This window comes from Bos indicus x Bos taurus, chromosome 14 (genome assembly GCF_003369695.1).
Source record: "Bos indicus x Bos taurus breed Angus x Brahman F1 hybrid chromosome 14, Bos_hybrid_MaternalHap_v2.0, whole genome shotgun sequence".
In the NCBI taxonomy this organism is placed as follows: Eukaryota; Metazoa; Chordata; class Mammalia; order Artiodactyla; family Bovidae; genus Bos; species Bos indicus x Bos taurus.
Genome location: NC_040089.1, coordinates 372719 through 387621, shown reverse-complemented (window position 1 = coordinate 387621; position 14903 = coordinate 372719). Strand labels below are relative to the sequence as shown.

The window sequence follows — 14903 nt, the reverse complement described above, 5'->3', positions numbered from 1 at the left end:
TGGGTGCGCCTGCCCCGTGAGCACCGAGGCCCGTAGCACACGCTGGGGCTCGCTCAGGGTGCCCAGCCCCGCGTGGGTGTGGGGCACATGCCCGTCAGGCAAGAAGCCTAGCCCTTCTGCACCCTGCCTCCCAGGCTCCTGGAGGCCCCTCTGTAATACTTTGCTTTCTTGAGCGGAAGAAGTAGCTTTGGAAGGACACTCCTTGGGGGGCCAGGGCTGAGGGTGTCCTCGTTGGAGGGCAAGGACCCTGCTTTAGAAGAGGAGAGGGTATTTCCCATAAGGCTCTTGGCCAGAGCCAGCAGGGCAAAGCGGTTCAAGGCTCGTGTCAGAAGCCTCCCTGTCGGGGGTGGGTTCCCCGTTCCTGGCATGCAGCCCCGGGGCCCTGGCTGCCAGCTTCCGCTTGGGCTGGCAAACAGGCTCTGAGCTGGCCAGGCATGATGCGTTAGGGTGACAGGGCTGCTTAGGGGCCTCACTTGGGAGGGCTTGGGCCCTGCCAGCTTGTCTGTCCCCGGCAGGTTGCTTGGTCTGGCCACGAGTGCTAGGTGCCATAGGCTGGGGTCACCCTCTCTGCTGGACACTGACTTACCTGGTTAGCCCAGGGTCCGCGGTCCCACCCTTCCCTGAACATGAGTGGTTGGAGGGATGTCCCCAGCAGAGCGGGGGGTTGCGGGGGCAGGCTGCCGGTTAAATTTAGCGTGTGGGCCGGGGCGGCTGCCCAGGGTCCACTCGCCACCACAGCTGCCACTTGGGCCCTGCTGCCAGGGGGCGGGCAGAGGCGGGCTCCGCCTGAGCCTGGGCCCGTATCAGCCAGCGCTCCTGCCTGGGGGCCAGAGAGGCCTGCGCTCTGGGAGGCAGCAGTGGCCGAGGAGCAGGAGGCACGAGGTGAGAGGCCAGCTGCCTGGGCTCCGGTTTCCTCTCCCGCCCGCGGGAGCTGAGGGGCTGGCGCGCCACAGGCCTGTCCAGCTCCGCTGAGAGGGCGCTCCCTGACCCTCGGCGTGGGGTTGGAGCCTGGGGCTGGGCAGGCCACATGGGGCCTATCGCTCCCTGCAGGGCCTGCAGAGGTGGGCCCTGAGGCTTATCACAGCTCCCTTCCCACTCTTTGCACCAATCAGGAGCCTCAGGGAGGGGGCGCTTAGGTCACCTTGCCCCTGGTGCAGCCCCAAGGGCAGCTCCAGGCGGTGCAGCCCCAAGGGCAGCTCCAGGCTGGTACGTGTTTGGCAAAAGGGCAGGACAGCAGCCCAGAGCTGCAGAGGTGTCCCGAGGGCCCTGCGAAGGCCCGGAGCTGCCCAGCACCCCCACTCCCAGCACCCCAGCTCAGAGACTCCAGCCTTGCAGCACCGATGGGGGACCAAGCTCCAGACACAGGCTCTTGCTGGCCCAGGCCTGGCCCCAGCGCAGGAGGGCCTCGCTCCCCTCCCCCAACAGCCCCAAGATGCCTGAGGCCTGGCTCAGTTACCCGGGAGACAGGCCTGCTCTGCTGGCCGGGAGCAAAGATGGGGGGTCCGAGAGGGCTGGGCCTCGGCCGAGCCCTACTGGGGTAACTATGCTGAGGTCCTGGGCCTTAGTCCCGCTCGCTTGGGGGCCCAGCCCTCCCAGCTCTGTGGACCCCTCAGGGCGCTCACCCCCTCCCTGCCCGCAGGCCTGGTCCCACAGAGCTGCTGGCACCTTCTGCCTGTCCCTGCCCCATGTGGGTCTCCTGTCCCCTGTCCTGGGGACGCTGGGCGGGCACCGGGCCTCACCCCAAGCCCCGCCTGCCTTCTCACCCACTCTCTGTGGCTCCCAGGGCAGATCTGTGCCCAGGTGGGCGGGGCCTGGCAGTCCGGCTCCTTCAGCCTCTTCTGTCCTCTCAGTGGGGCCAGCAGGCTGCAGCCAAGAGGGCGCCCCTTCCCAGGCTCCCCCTTCCCAGCCCTGGCCCATCGAGCCTGGACCGGCTGACCTCACCCCTGCTTCTGGATCCTGCTGCCTCCTGAGCCTCCTTCCTGCCCATCTGAGCAGAGTCATGGCCTTGAGGGCAGGTGAGCACAGCCAGGAGGCAGCAAATGGGCTGAAGGAGAAGGTGCTGACACTGGACTCCATGAATCCTTATGTCCGGAGGGTGGAGTATGCGGTGCGAGGCCCCATCGTTCAGCGGGCACTGGAGCTGGAGCAGGAGCTGCGCCAGGTATGGTCCTGCCCTCCGGGCCTGGCGAGAGGACCCCAGGCGGTACACCCTACCCCCCAGCCCCCAACCTCCCGGGCCTGGCAAGAGGGGCCCAGGCTGGTCCCCCAACCCCTGCCCGCCCCCGGGGCCTGGTGAGAGGGCCCCTGTCTGGTCCCACGTGCCCCGCCCCCACCTCCTTAGGAGACAAGGCCTGTGGGAGTGATAAGCTCCCCCATCACTGCGCTCCCCGCCTCTCTCCAGGGCGTAAAGAAGCCCTTCACCGAGGTCATCCGCGCCAACATCGGGGACGCACAGGCCATGGGGCAGATCCCTATCACCTTCCCGCGCCAGGTGAGGCTCAGCACTGCCCTGCACCCTCCCCCATCAGCCCGTGGACCCTGGCCTCAGCACTCACTCCTCCCAGGTCCTGGCCCTCTGCGTCCATCCCGATCTCCTGAACAGCCCCGACTTCCCCGACGACGCCAAGAGGAGGGCGGAGCGCATCTTGCAGGCGTGTGGGGGCCACAGCCTGGGTGAGCGCCAGAACCCGCCCAAGCCTGGGGGAGGGGTGGTGAGCAGGAGCTGGAGGGAGGCTGTCCCGGGAGAGGGGTGGGCCCGCTGGAAGGGGGGCGGGTCTCCTCCGAGGGCAGCGAGGGGACCTCACTTGTCCCACCCCGGCCGTCCTGCCCCGTTCCCCGCTCAGGGGCCTACAGCATCAGCGCTGGCGTCCAGATGATCCGTGAGGATGTGGCGCGGTACATCGAGCGGCGCGATGGAGGCATTCCTGCCGACCCCAATAACATCTTTCTGTCCACGGGGGCCAGCGATGCCATTGTGGTAGGCCGGGGCCAGTGCGGGAAGCCACCGTGGCTCCTAGTGCGCAGCCGGGAGGGTCTGCCAACCCCACCTCCCATCCCGCCCGCAGACGGTGCTGAAGTTGCTGGTAACCGGCGAGGGTCGCACGCGCACGGGCGTGCTTATCCCTATCCCTCAGTATCCACTCTACTCCGCCGCGCTGGCCGAGTTCAACGCGGTGCAGGTGGACTACTACCTGGACGAGGAGCGTGCCTGGGCGCTCGATGTGGCCGAGCTGCGGCGCGCGCTGCGCCAGGCGCGTGACCACTGCCGCCCCCGCGCGCTCTGCGTCATCAACCCCGGGAACCCCACCGGTGCGCGTCCCCACCCGTCCCCGCCCCGCCGCCCCGGCCCGAACAGGCACCCCTGTCCACCGCGCCTGGGTCAGCCTTTCCCTCCGCCCGCCGCCCTGCGCAGAGCAGAGCGCCCCTTCGGCTGACCCCGGACCTGTCGCACCCCTGCGCCCCAGGGCAGGTGCAGACCCGCGAGTGCATCGAGGACGTGATCCGCTTCGCCTATGAGGAGAAGCTTTTCCTATTGGCCGATGAGGTGCTGGCTGGGCGCCCGCGGGGAGGGGGCGGCGGGCGGCGACGCGCGCCCAGGTGACGTGGCCCGCTGTCTCCCGGCCACCCATCCAGGTGTACCAAGACAACGTGTATGCCGAGAGCTCGCAGTTCCACTCGTTCAAGAAGGTGCTCACGGAGATGGGGCCGCCGTACGCGGCGCAACAGGAGCTCGCCTCCTTCCACTCGATCTCCAAGGGCTACATGGGCGAGTGCGTGCGGGCTGGGCGGGCAGAGCCCAGAACCTGGGCGACGGCCGGGCTCTCGTCGCCGCCAGGCTGGCCCCTCCTTGCCAGCCCTGCCTCGACGCCTGTCTTCGCCTCACAGGTGCGGCTTCCGCGGCGGCTACGTGGAGGTGGTGAATATGGACGCTGCGGTGAAGCAGCAGATGCAGAAGCTGCGGAGCGTGCGGCTGTGCCCACCCACCCCGGGCCAGGTCCTGCTCGACGTGGCTGTCAGCCCGCCGGCGCCCTCAGACCCCTCCTTCCCGCGGTTCCAGGCGGTGAGTGGGCGGGGCCACGGGCGTAGGGGCGCCTGCGCCCCGGCCTGGCTTGACCAACCCTACCCCCTCGGCAGCAGGAGAGGAGGGCGGTGCTGGCCGAGCTGGCTGCCAAGGCCAAGCTCACGGAGCAGGTCTTCAACGAAGCTCCCGGCATCCGCTGCAATCCGGTGCAGGGCGCCATGTATTCGTTCCCGCGCGTGCAGCTGCCCCCGCGTGCGGTGCAGCGCGCTCAGGTCCGAAGTAAGGACGGGCAGGCCGGGCAGGGCCCGCGGGGCCGGGGACGTCCTCCCTGAGCGTCCCCTCCCGTCCTCCTCCCGAACCCCCAGGAGCTGGGCCTGGCTCCCGACATGTTCTTCTGCCTGCGCCTCCTAGAGGAGACTGGCATCTGCGTGGTGCCTGGGAGTGGCTTTGGACAACGGGAAGGCACCTACCACTTTCGGTGAGGCCCTGCTTGCTCAGCCCCTCCCCTCGACCCCCACCGCATTGGCTTACTTTTCCCCCCCTTTCAGGATGACTATTCTGCCCCCCATGGAGAAGCTACGGCCCCTGCTGGAGAAGCTGAGCCAGTTCCATGCGAAGTTCACCCGCGAGTACTCCTGAGGACTCGTCAGAGGCCAGGGCCGGCCAGTAGGGACGACCTCCGACTGAGGGCACTCTGCCCTGGGGCCTCTGGACTTGCTCCTGCTGGCCGTGTGGCCGAGCCCCTGCCCCTCCGCAGGCCCTAATAAAGCAATGGGCTGGTCGGGCTGCTTGGAGGCTGCGTGCACACCCATGTGCACCTTCACAGTCTTGTCCACTCCTGACTGCCTGTCTGTCTGGGTTCTGTGCAGGCCTGGGGGCCAGGGGGGATGGTCAAGGAGGGCTTCCTGAGGAGCAGACATTCTTACAGGATGGAGTTGGCTGGATGGGAACTGGCAGAGTTGGCAGAGGGAAACCAAGCAACCGTGAGAGGGCAAGGAGGGTGCCTTGGTTCTCCAAACGGGGCAGGTGACAGCGGTTCTGCTGCTTTTGACAGCTTCAGGAGGAGCGATGTCGGCTAAGGAATGGGAGGAGGAAGGGCACATGGGTCACAGCCTTTGTCATGCTGTGTGTGGAGTGTGTGACATCCACGTGCAAATGCAGTCCTTGGGCTGGAAAACAGAGAGGAGGCCCCCTCAGAGCTGGGGCAGGTTTAGGACCCCAGCCCTCAAGGATGAGCACCTACTGTCACTGTTGTGGGTCCTCTGTGGTGGGCACTTTAGTCCCCATTTCACAGAAGAAGAAACCTGCCCCCGCCCCCCCCCCCCCCCCCCCCAATGCCTAGAAATGACAGGAAACTTACTCCACGTGGCCTTGGCAGCTGACCAAGGGTCTTGGCTAAAGTGCCTATGAGTTGGTTTAAGGGTTGGGTGGCTTCAGAGATCCACAGGCATGGGGAGACTACTGGCCAAGCTCCGAACTCAGCTCTGGAGGGGGTTCTTAGCCACAGTGCAAGCTTCACTCGCTCCCCTGGGCCTCAGGTGTCCTCAGGCATCAGCACAGCTTTGGGCCGAAGAGGCTGTGTGAGACCCTGCGCTCAGGCTCGGGTTTCCCCTTGCGGGGCGGGGACTGCCTCCTCGCTGAGGCCAGCTGGAGCCTAGACAGGCTCTCGGGGCCTCCTGACTGGACACGAGGGCCTTCGGGGCAGCAGCCGGATGAGTCCCTGGGATGAACAGGGCTCGGGCCTTTCTCACGACCCTCTTCAGCCACCGGTTGCAGAGGGCCCTGAGACCACGACCTCAGGGAGCTAAGGGGCACCGGAGCCAAGGAAGCAGCAGTGGAGGCTTGAGAGGACAGCTGTTCTGTGGGGCTGTAGGCGACCCAGCGAAAGCCCCCGTGGGACATCTGCGGCACTTCCGGAGGCTGAGTGGCGTCTGGGAGCGGATCAGACGGCCGGGGAGGGCCCTGGATGGGTCCCAGTTTCCGACGTTCGAAGCCAGTCGGCCACCAGGGGCGCGCGCGGGCTGTCGGCGCTCTAGCCCGCCCGCGTTCTCTATGGCCGCCTTATTTCCGGGCTGCGCTGTGGCGCGCGAGGGCTACCCAGCCCAGCAGTCGAGACGTCCAGCTCTTCGGGGGCCTGAGCCCGCGGGACCCGAAGGCGTGTTCGCGGATGTCAGCTTGGCCACCCCTGACCCAGCCCCAGTCATGCCGCTGTGTCACCCCTAACCCCATCGCGACTGGACGGACCGGACCCCCCTGGGAACCTCCCTGCCCCTGCTGAGTGGGACCCCTCATCCCGCCCCAGTCTGGCCCTGAAAGCAGCCCCCGCCCCAGGGCCGCGCCCTCTGGCCATGGCCATGCTCGGGAAGCTGCTGCCCCTAGCTGGTCTCTACCTGGTGCAGGGCCTGCCCTACGGCCTGCAGTCAGGCCTGCTGCCCGTGCTGCTGCGCGCCCGCGGCCTTTCCCTGACGCGCGTGGGGCTGGCCAAGGCACTGTACGCGCCGTGGCTGTTCAAGCTCGTTTGGGCCCCGCTGGTAGACAAGTGGGGCTCCTCAAGGGGCTGGCTGGCGCTCAGCACGGCTGCCCTGGGCCTGCTGTGCGGGCTGCTGGCAACCCTGCCTCCTGCCGGCCCTGGCGGGGCCGCGCTGCCTGTCCCGGTGGCGGCGCTGCTCCTGCTGCTGAATCTGGCTGCGGCCGTGCAGGACGTGGCCCTGGACATGCTGGCCGTGCGGCTCCTGGAGCCAGCCGAGCTGGGGCCCGGCAACACCGTGCAGGTGGTTGCTTACAAGCTGGGGGCCGCGCTGGCCAGCGGCGGGCTGCTGGCTCTCCTGCCCGCGCTCTCCTGGACGCTGCTCTTCCTGCTCCTGGCCGCCACCTACTGGCTGGCTGCGGCCGCGGCCTGGGTGGCGCCCGCCCTGCGACAGCTGCCTGTACCCCCGCCCTCAGCGCACCCCCGCCCCAGCCTGCGCCTTCAGCAGGACTTGCTGGCCGTGCCTGGGACCCTGTGGACAGCGGGCTTCGTGCTCACCTACAAACTGGGTAAGTCAGGCAGTAGCACAGGTGGGTCCCCAGAAACTGGCGCAGGACTGCCTTCCCTCTGTGGGGTCTGATCTGAAGGCTGGAGCCCACCCTGACTGTGGCTGGGCCTTGTCTCCTATCCTGCAGGTCTAGCCCCAGTGACACCCCTTCAGGCCTCTCTGAGCTGCTTTGTGCTGACCCTGAATTTGGCCAAAGCCTAGCCTCATCTGTCTGCTGGCGTTTGTGGCCCAGCAGAGGCAGGGCTGGGGGAGCGTGACTGAGGCCGAGGTGAAGCAGGGCAGGCTGCCCCTACTGACTTTCTCTCCACAGGTGAGCAGGGTGCCAGCGGCCTGTTCCCACTGCTCTTGCTGGACGGTGGCATCTCCACTGCAGAGCTGGGGCTGTGGAACGGTGTGGGTGCTGTGCTCTGCTCCATTGCCGGCTCATCCCTGGGTGGGGTCCTGCTGGCCAGGTGTTGGTGAGCCCCCCTCAGCGTGCCCTGCCCACCTGCTCCCCTCTCCTTCCCTGTGCCCTCTGACCTGCTGTCTCCCCCTCAGGCAGCCACTGCCCCTCCTGAGGTCAGTGCTTTGGTTCCGTCTTGGGGGCCTGGCCTACCAGACTGCCCTGCTCTTTCAGCTGAACAGCCCCAGAACCAACCCTGTCCCTGGCACAGTCCTGAGAGGTGAGGGGTGGGCCACAGGGGGGAGGAGCCTGGGGTCCTGGGCCCTGCTGACCCACACCCTCCCAGGGGCAACCCTGCTGAGCCTGTGTCTGCAGCACCTCCTGGGGGGCTTGGTCACAACCACCACCTTCACCATGATGATGCGCTGCAGTCAGCTGGCACCCAGTGCCCTGCAGGTGAGAAACATGGCTGCAACATCGGGGACTGTGGGCCTGGAGTCCAAGGAGGTCCTGACATGACATTCTCCGTCCACCCTGCAGGCCACACACTACAGTCTCCTGGCCACTCTGGAGCTGCTGGGGAAGCTGCTGGTGGGCACGCTGGCAGGAGCCCTGGCTGATAGCCTGGGGCCACGCCTCTGCTTCTCTCTCTTCTTAGCTCTCTCAGCCACCCCCATGCTGTACCTGGGCTTTGCGCCCAGTGCCCTGGCCTGAGCTGAAAGGCAGAACATCAATAAAGTGGAGTGTGCTTCTGGGATAAGTACTGTGCAGTCATCCCCAGACTATGGGGTTCCCAGTGGAAGGAAGGATCCTAAAAACAACTCATGCAACTTTTATTCTGCACTTTGGGGCCTCTCTGCCCCCGTGCTCCTGGTGGTGGCCTGTGTTCAGGGTGGTGGGCCACTGTCCTGATCAACTGCATCCCCCTCCATCTTTACCCTGAGGACCCACTACACCTGACACCCCCACGCTGTGGCCTTGCAGCCCCACTTAGGCCCCTGTCTGGGACATGGGGGCACTGGGTGCTCTGCAGCAGGGTGGTCAGCGGCCCCACAGCAGGAGCTCCTGTGTGGCCAGGTGCATGAGGGCAGGGAAGCTCAGGTGCAGGTACTTCCTCCAGAAGCGCCGGTCCCGCCCAAACACCTGGGCCGGATAGCAGGGACTCCCTGGAGGGGGAGGAGACGAGGCTGAGGACTCCGGGCCAGATGTGCCCCCAGCCCCCACCTCCCTCAGGGCTAGGCCTCCCAGGTCCGCACCGATGCCATGGAAGACGCGGGCCACAGCCCTGCCTGAGAACCGCTGCTCTGGCCAGGAGGACAGGAGCTGGCGGATGTCCCGGCGGATCTGGTCTTCCCAGTCCTGGAGCTGTGGGGGGGACAAGTCAGGCCAGCCCAGCTTCCCCTGCTCGCTCTTCTGCACAGCTCAGTGTTGCGCACGGGCTTGTCATGGTGCCAGCAAGAGGCGGGTATGTGCCTGCAGACGGCGCATCCTCTGCAGCCACCCCTCTAGGCCCTGACACTCACCCTGTCCTGTCCCAGCTCGGGGTCATCCTCTGTCTCCAGGCCCCCTGGCTGTTCTGACTCTTCTTCAAAGTAGTGACTGAGCAAGGCCTTGAGCCTGCTGCTGCGCTCCCAGGCGGGCTGCTCCAGGCATGGCCCGCAGCTGGGGAAGGCCACGCTGTGGAGGGGAGAGCCTGTCAGAGGGGCCTGCCTAGGGGAAGGGTGGGGTGGCCCACGGCCTGCCCACCTCCACGTGCACCTGTGAAAAGCCCGGAAAGTGTGGTGCAGGTTGGCCAGGGCCTCTCGCTCTCGGGCCTGCACACGGCTGTGCAGGAAGTCGCAAATCTGGTCCCTCTCCTGGGCCGTCAGGTCCCCTGGGCTGTGCAGGCGGAAGGCCGTCTCCCTGAACTCCACCAGCACCCCAGTGCCCTGGGGCACACCTGCCAGATAGGATGTCAAAAACTGGCCAAGGGGTGGAGAGCGGGTGGCAAGCGGGGCTGGGGGTGGGCGCACCTGTCCCGGGCTCTGGGTCCCACTGCAGCTGGAGGAGAGCTCGCCGCACAGGGCCCAGCTCCCAGCCCGTAGAGTCCGCCAGCTCAACCAGATCCAACTCCACAGAACTGCATCCCTGCTTCGTGTCGGGGTGCTGCTGGGCCAAGCACAGAGCCAGTGGGGGGCACCTATGCCAGGGGAGTGGCATGTGATTGGCAGCCCTGTACTCTGTCCCAGTAGAAAGCTCGGGTGGGATGTGTGCTCACCTGCGGGCCAGGGCCTGGAGCTGGGTGGGGCCCCCAGGCCAGCGCAGGTGGCAGCGGGCATAGGTGGGTGCCAGCAGCTTCAGCCAGCGCCGTGGGTGCAGCTCCAGGTAGCACAGCAGCGTCTCAATGGCTGTGGGCAGAGCAGAGCTCACTCGGGGTCTGTGGGAACCCCCACCCCCGCCGCGCACACCCCTGTTCCTCACCCTCCTCCGGCATGTCCAGGGCCTGAACGGTTGGCTGCACTGGGAGCACCCGCTCATGGCCTGGGCACCGGGGTGTGTGGGGGACGCTGGGCTGGCCAGAATCCTGGGCACTCGCAGCTACAGGGGCCCCGGCCAAGTGCCCTTCCTCGCTCCTGCTGCCCTCCTGCTCTGGGGGCTGCCGGGCACAAGCACAGGGAGGGAACACACGCTGCACCAGCCTCTTCACAGCAAAGAAATCCACGGCGTTGGCGTGCACGTGTCTGCGTAGCTCCCGCAGGTCCTGGCCCTGGGGCAGAGTGGCGTGAACATGGGGCACAGCCCCGGGCGGGGATGGGGGAACTGCGGGGGGTGGGGTGGGCACCCACCTGGGGCCGGAGGAAGAGGTGGCAGTGTGCCGGCTGCCCGTCACGCCCTGCACGACCCACTGCCTGCACGTAGGTCTCAAAGCTGGGGGGCAGCCCCAGGTGCAACACCGCCCGCACGTCCGGCCGGTCCAGCCCCATCCCGAAGGCCACCGTGGCCACCACCATGCGCAGCCGGCCCTCCATGAAGGCCCGCTGCACCCGCCGCCGCTCTCGGCTGCACAGGCCAGCATGGTAGGCCTCGGCCACGGCCTCCAGCGCTCGGCCTACAGAGAAGACACAGGGCAGTCAGGTGGGGTGCGTGCTCGGGGTGCGTCTGCGGGCACAGGCCTGCCTCCACCTCACCGTGGGGCCCCGGATCCTGGGCATCACACAGGCAGGTGCGCAGCAGGGCGGCGACACGCTCTGTGTCCTCTCGCCTGTGGCAGTAGATGATGACGGAGCCCAGAGCCCGGAAACGGTCACTCCGCAGCAGTGTCACCAGCGCCTGTGGGGACGAGGGTCACTGCAGAGACCTGGGAGGCAAGGCCGCTGCCAGGCCCACGCACGTACGCTTACCTGGTCCGGGTCCCTGTCCGAGGACACGGAGAGGTGCAGGTTGTCAGGAATGGTAGCTGGCCCTCTGAGCACGGACTCCTCGGTCACGCCCAGGTGCCAGGCCACGTCGAGGGCAGTGCTGCGTGTGGCCGTGGCTGTAAGGCCCAGGAAGCAGTGGACGCCCATCTGGTCCCGCAGCGTCTGTAAGGGGGGTGGTGAGCCAGCCGTCCCCTCCCTTCCCCTCTGCACACTGCCCCACCCGCCCAGGCTCACCTGACAGACACGCAAGTAACAAGGCCGGAAGTTGTGGGACCACTGAGAGAGGCAGTGGGCCTCATCGAGGCAGGCAAAGGCGACCGGCGGCAGCTGAGAGAGGAGGGTGCTGGCCCCGGCCCCGACCAGTGCCTCTGGGGACAGCATCAGCACCTGCACGCGGGCCGCACGAGCCTGAGGAGGCCTGCTGGTCAGCAGCGGCACCCAGCTCCACCCGCTGCTCCGCCCGTCTGGCCCTGGGAGGCCCCCTCACCTTCTGCAGGGCAGAGTCCCTCTGCTTCTTGGTCATCCCTGAGTGAATGCAGGCCCCCTTCAAGCCGGGGGGCAGGCCAGAGAGCTGCAGGTACAGGAGCGCAGCCTGTTCCACGGCCCTGGCCCTTTCCCAAAGGCCTTCCAGCGTGGTTTCACCTGACAACTACTGCTGGCTCCCCTCCAGGCCCTTTGGGGAGGAGAGGCCAGAGCCGCCCGTGGACCTTGACTGAGGCGCACTGGGGACGGGTCCCATTGGGGCTGCTCCTACCAAGCTGCTCCTCTGGTGGGTGGGACTAGGTCTAAGCAGCCGTGTCCCTGTGCCTTTGGGCCACTGCCGACTGTGGACAGAGTGGAAAGGGCCTGATAACTTGCAGCTCTGGGGTGGGGGTGGGGCAAGAAACAGCAGCCCAAGTGAGTCGGCAGAGCCATGGATACCAGTCCTTGCTTTTGACGTGTGTCCGTGGGCCCTGTCCACCTACCTGGTCATCCATGAGTGACGTGAGAGGAGAGATGACCAGGGTGAGGCAGGGGCTTCGCCGGAAGTAGAGCAGCGCTGGGAGCTGGTAGCACAGGGACTTGCCAGCCCCCGTGGGCAGCACCAGCAGGGTGGACATGCCTGGTATGATCCAGAGTCAAGACAGCCATCCTGAAGCCTGGCCCCAGCCCCGCCACACTCCTGCCCGCCAACTCACCAGACAGGACCCGCATGACCACACGCTCCTGCCCGGGGTAGAAGGCGTGGTGCCCCAGTTGCTCCAGGGCCTGAAACACCTCAGCCGGTGTGTCTGTGGACACAGGTGTCAAGTCAGCTTGGCGCCGACTCATCTTAACCCTTCCGTCCAGGCCTGAGCTGTTAGGCATGTGCTGACCTGCCACCTGACCCGAGGGCCCCGGTGGGTAGAGTGGAGGCACGGAAAGAGGTGGACAGGGCATTCTGGACACAGACTGCCCCGTGGGCACCAGCAGCTCAGGTGCCCCAGGCTCAGCGTCTTCTTCACCTGCTGAGAACAGATGAACAGCATAGGCGCCCTGGGCGGGTATGGCATCATACTACCAAGAAAGCAACTTGCTACAGCCTCTCCTCCAACTCTTCACTCACCAGAGACTTGGCAGCAGGCCGCACCTGTCCTCAGGGATGCTTCCTGTAACGTGGGCTGGGTCTGTGCACCATCTGCAACCTTGACATCCTTCTGAGGGACCAGGAGAGGTTCTGGACCAGAAGCAGGGAGTTAGTAGGGCCTTTGCTTGAGCCAGAATTGCCTCCCCAAAGAGCACGACACCCCTGTAAGCAGGCTGGCGTCCAGGTCAGAGGCCTTACCGGGCTGAGGGCATCGGGACGCCCATTGGCTGAGCTGCCCATGCTGGGAGCAAGAATCCTGGGCTGGGGCTCTGGGCTGACCACCCCCAAAACACTCCCCTTTTTTCTGCCACTTCTGCTTCCATGCCTGGTTGGGGACACAAAGAAGGGTCACAGGGCAAGCAGCAGGACAGGTGAGGGGAGCACCCGGTACCACCTCCTCACCTGCTTGCGAAGGAGTCTGCCCCGCAGGGCCCGGCCCCGCACATAGCGTCGCTGCTTCATGTTGAGCCGCACATAGTTCCCCCTGTCCTGGATGGCAGATCTGGAAGAAACGCACAGGTCGGCAGTGCCCACAGCCCTCCCCACACTGGCTCAACTGAGGGCAGCCCTGCTGGGAGGTTAGAGCAGTGATACCTGGAGGCTGGGGTCCTGCCTGGGGGCTGTGCCTTCACAGGCTGATCTGGACAGTCTTCTGCAGGCCCTGCAGCCCCAGCTCCCTCAGGCAGGGGTCCTGCTTGGTCAGTGCCCTGCTGGGTCTGTGCAAGCCTTCCCTCCAACTCCCCACTCTGTCTCCGCTTCTTGCCTTGACGGTCAACAGGCTGACACTTCCCTGCACTGACAGCAGCTGCTGGTAGGGCTGGAGCCTCTGGGTCCTGCAAAGGCACCTCAGGACCAGCGCTGGGGCTAAGGACAGACTCAACAACTGGAGTCAGAAGCTGTGAATCCTCTGCACCCAGGCCAGGCTGGCAGGTCCTGGGAACCTCCAGAAAATCTGGGGTCCTGTTGTGACACCGCTGCAGCCAATCAGGGTCGAGGGAGCCCAGTCGCAGGCTCAGGGATGCCCTCAGCTGCTGGAGCCGGCCTGGCCTCAGCTGGGGCCTGGGAGGCTGAGGGAGCACTTCATTGACATTTTCTGGAGAGATGGGGGCAGCTGCTGTTCCTGATGGCTCCGGTGAAGGGATCTTGGAGGAGGATCTTTGTGCAAGCCGGGGTATCCGGCCCAGGGTTGACCTAGCCTGGGAGGGAGACAAGCAAGCAGGAACTCAGGCCCTTGGGGTGCTACAGACTCATACGTGCTGGAGGCCCACCTGTAACAGCTGGGTAAGGTGAGAAGCAAAAGGTTGGGATGTAAAGGAAGCTGAAGGTAGAGGCTGACTTGGAGCTCCTCTGTGGAGCTGTGCTGGCTGTGTGTGCACAGGTGAGCATGAGACTACCCGTGAGAGACTTGACAGGGATGGGCATCTGGTAATTCTGCCTGGGGCCACCTGCAGCTCTGGACCCAGGATGGATGCACTGTCTGCCGGGCCCTCACCCCTCACCTGCAGACTGCCCTTTAGGTTGGCCTTAAGCCTCTTCCCATAATCCTGCGCAGACTCCTGAGGGCTCCACCTTGAGGGAGGATGGGGACTCTGGGTAGCAGCCCGATTCAAGTGGTGCCCCCAGCAACTGGGCTCCAACATCTGCAGGAGACAGTGGAGAGACCTAAACCACGAAGAAGCTGGTGTGTGGCGAGGAACAGAGATGTCTCCACCCCCCGAGAAACCCGAGGAGGGGCTGTCCTTCCTCCACCCTCTTACACTTCCCCCTCTGCCCCCCGCTCCCACCGAGCTCTGTGCCCCACGGAGGTGGGGTCACGACTCCTCCCGGCTCCGGCATACAGGCTGTTGACCCAGAGGTTGGGATGTCGAGCTCAGGTACCTGCTCGGCCGCCACGGGAAGCGACTGCCCCGAGCCGTGAGGCTCGACGCCACCGGCCTGGCCCAGAGCTTTCTTCAGGGAGCGGTACTCTCGGTACAGCGCTGAGAGCGGGGTCGGGGGATCGGAGTTGAGGACTCAGGATTCCCCCGGGAGGGGGCGTGGAGGCCTCCCGCCCCCGGCCCACGGCTTTGGCCACTCCCTCCGCCCCGCGCCCGCGGGCTCACCGCGGGTCTCCTCGGGCGCCGCTTCCACGTCTTCCTGTAAAGGGAACGCGTCAGGCGGATGCCGCGCCCTCAGCTCCCCGCCCACGGGCAGCCCGCACCTTGCCCGGCCGCCGCCCGCTCTGCCGCCGAAATGCGCGCTCCCACGCCTGCAGCAGCTCCCGCACGTCCCGCAGCCGCTCCATGGTCACCGGAAGCTTGGCGCCCGGCGAATCTCCCGCCTAGAGGGCGAAGACGGCCACCAGCCAATGGGGACGCTCGGCAGCGTTGGAGGCGTAACACCGCGGGGGCCCCTGGGCTGGGGCAGCCAATCCACGGGGCCCCGCTGTGGCAACCAATAAGGTGCGTTTACGTCATCGCGG

The 14903-nt window shown here is 66.3% G+C and overlaps 3 protein-coding genes across 12 annotated transcripts; 2 read left to right on the top strand and 1 right to left on the bottom strand.

Moving 5' to 3' along the window:
• The first annotated feature begins 42 nt into the window (after positions 1-42).
• On the top strand, positions 43-4863 carry GPT (glutamic--pyruvic transaminase). Of its 6 annotated transcripts, none has more exons than XM_027560445.1 (11): positions 43-2161; positions 2402-2491; positions 2565-2673; positions 2844-2977; positions 3066-3309; positions 3465-3544; positions 3634-3770; positions 3886-4060; positions 4138-4293; positions 4387-4499; positions 4570-4863. In XM_027560445.1, the coding sequence occupies exons 1-11, from the start codon at positions 1433-1435 to the stop codon at positions 4658-4660; spliced, it is 2058 nt and encodes a 685-aa protein (XP_027416246.1). In that variant the 5' UTR covers positions 43-1432; the 3' UTR covers positions 4661-4863. The 6 variants fall into 6 exon arrangements, with proteins under 6 accessions (XP_027416246.1, XP_027416244.1, XP_027416245.1 ...); XM_027560443.1 differs by having other exon boundaries at positions 4138-4300; XM_027560444.1 differs by having other exon boundaries at positions 4135-4293.
• An 876-nt stretch (positions 4864-5739) lies between these two features.
• On the top strand, positions 5740-8198 carry MFSD3 (major facilitator superfamily domain containing 3). 4 transcript variants are annotated; one of them, XM_027560562.1, is made up of 5 exons: positions 5740-7057; positions 7367-7514; positions 7594-7718; positions 7785-7894; positions 7979-8195. In XM_027560562.1, the coding sequence occupies exons 1-5, from the start codon at positions 6370-6372 to the stop codon at positions 8150-8152; spliced, it is 1245 nt and encodes a 414-aa protein (XP_027416363.1). In that variant the 5' UTR covers positions 5740-6369; the 3' UTR covers positions 8153-8195. The 4 variants fall into 4 exon arrangements, with proteins under 4 accessions (XP_027416363.1, XP_027416364.1, XP_027416365.1 ...); XM_027560563.1 differs by having other exon boundaries at positions 7367-7510; positions 7598-7718; positions 7979-8142; XM_027560564.1 differs by having other exon boundaries at positions 7814-7894; positions 7979-8142.
• A 56-nt stretch (positions 8199-8254) lies between these two features.
• On the bottom strand, positions 8255-14850 carry RECQL4 (RecQ like helicase 4). 2 transcript variants are annotated; one of them, XM_027560415.1, is made up of 23 exons: positions 14643-14850; positions 14545-14578; positions 14321-14421; positions 13942-14082; positions 13037-13638; positions 12845-12944; positions 12641-12767; positions 12422-12532; positions 12192-12323; positions 12015-12107; positions 11802-11938; positions 11324-11407; positions 11071-11244; positions 10819-10998; positions 10606-10747; positions 10264-10526; positions 9899-10184; positions 9696-9825; positions 9451-9617; positions 9197-9377; positions 8962-9115; positions 8695-8803; positions 8255-8604 (listed from the first exon to the last, which is right to left on the bottom strand). In XM_027560415.1, exons 1-23 carry the CDS (start codon positions 14724-14726, stop codon positions 8480-8482), a joined length of 3657 nt encoding a protein of 1218 aa, XP_027416216.1. In that variant the 5' UTR covers positions 14727-14850; the 3' UTR covers positions 8255-8479. The 2 variants fall into 2 exon arrangements, with proteins under 2 accessions (XP_027416216.1, XP_027416218.1); XM_027560417.1 differs by having other exon boundaries at positions 8256-8604; positions 13942-14104; positions 14643-14726.
• Positions 14851-14903: the final 53 nt, after the last annotated feature.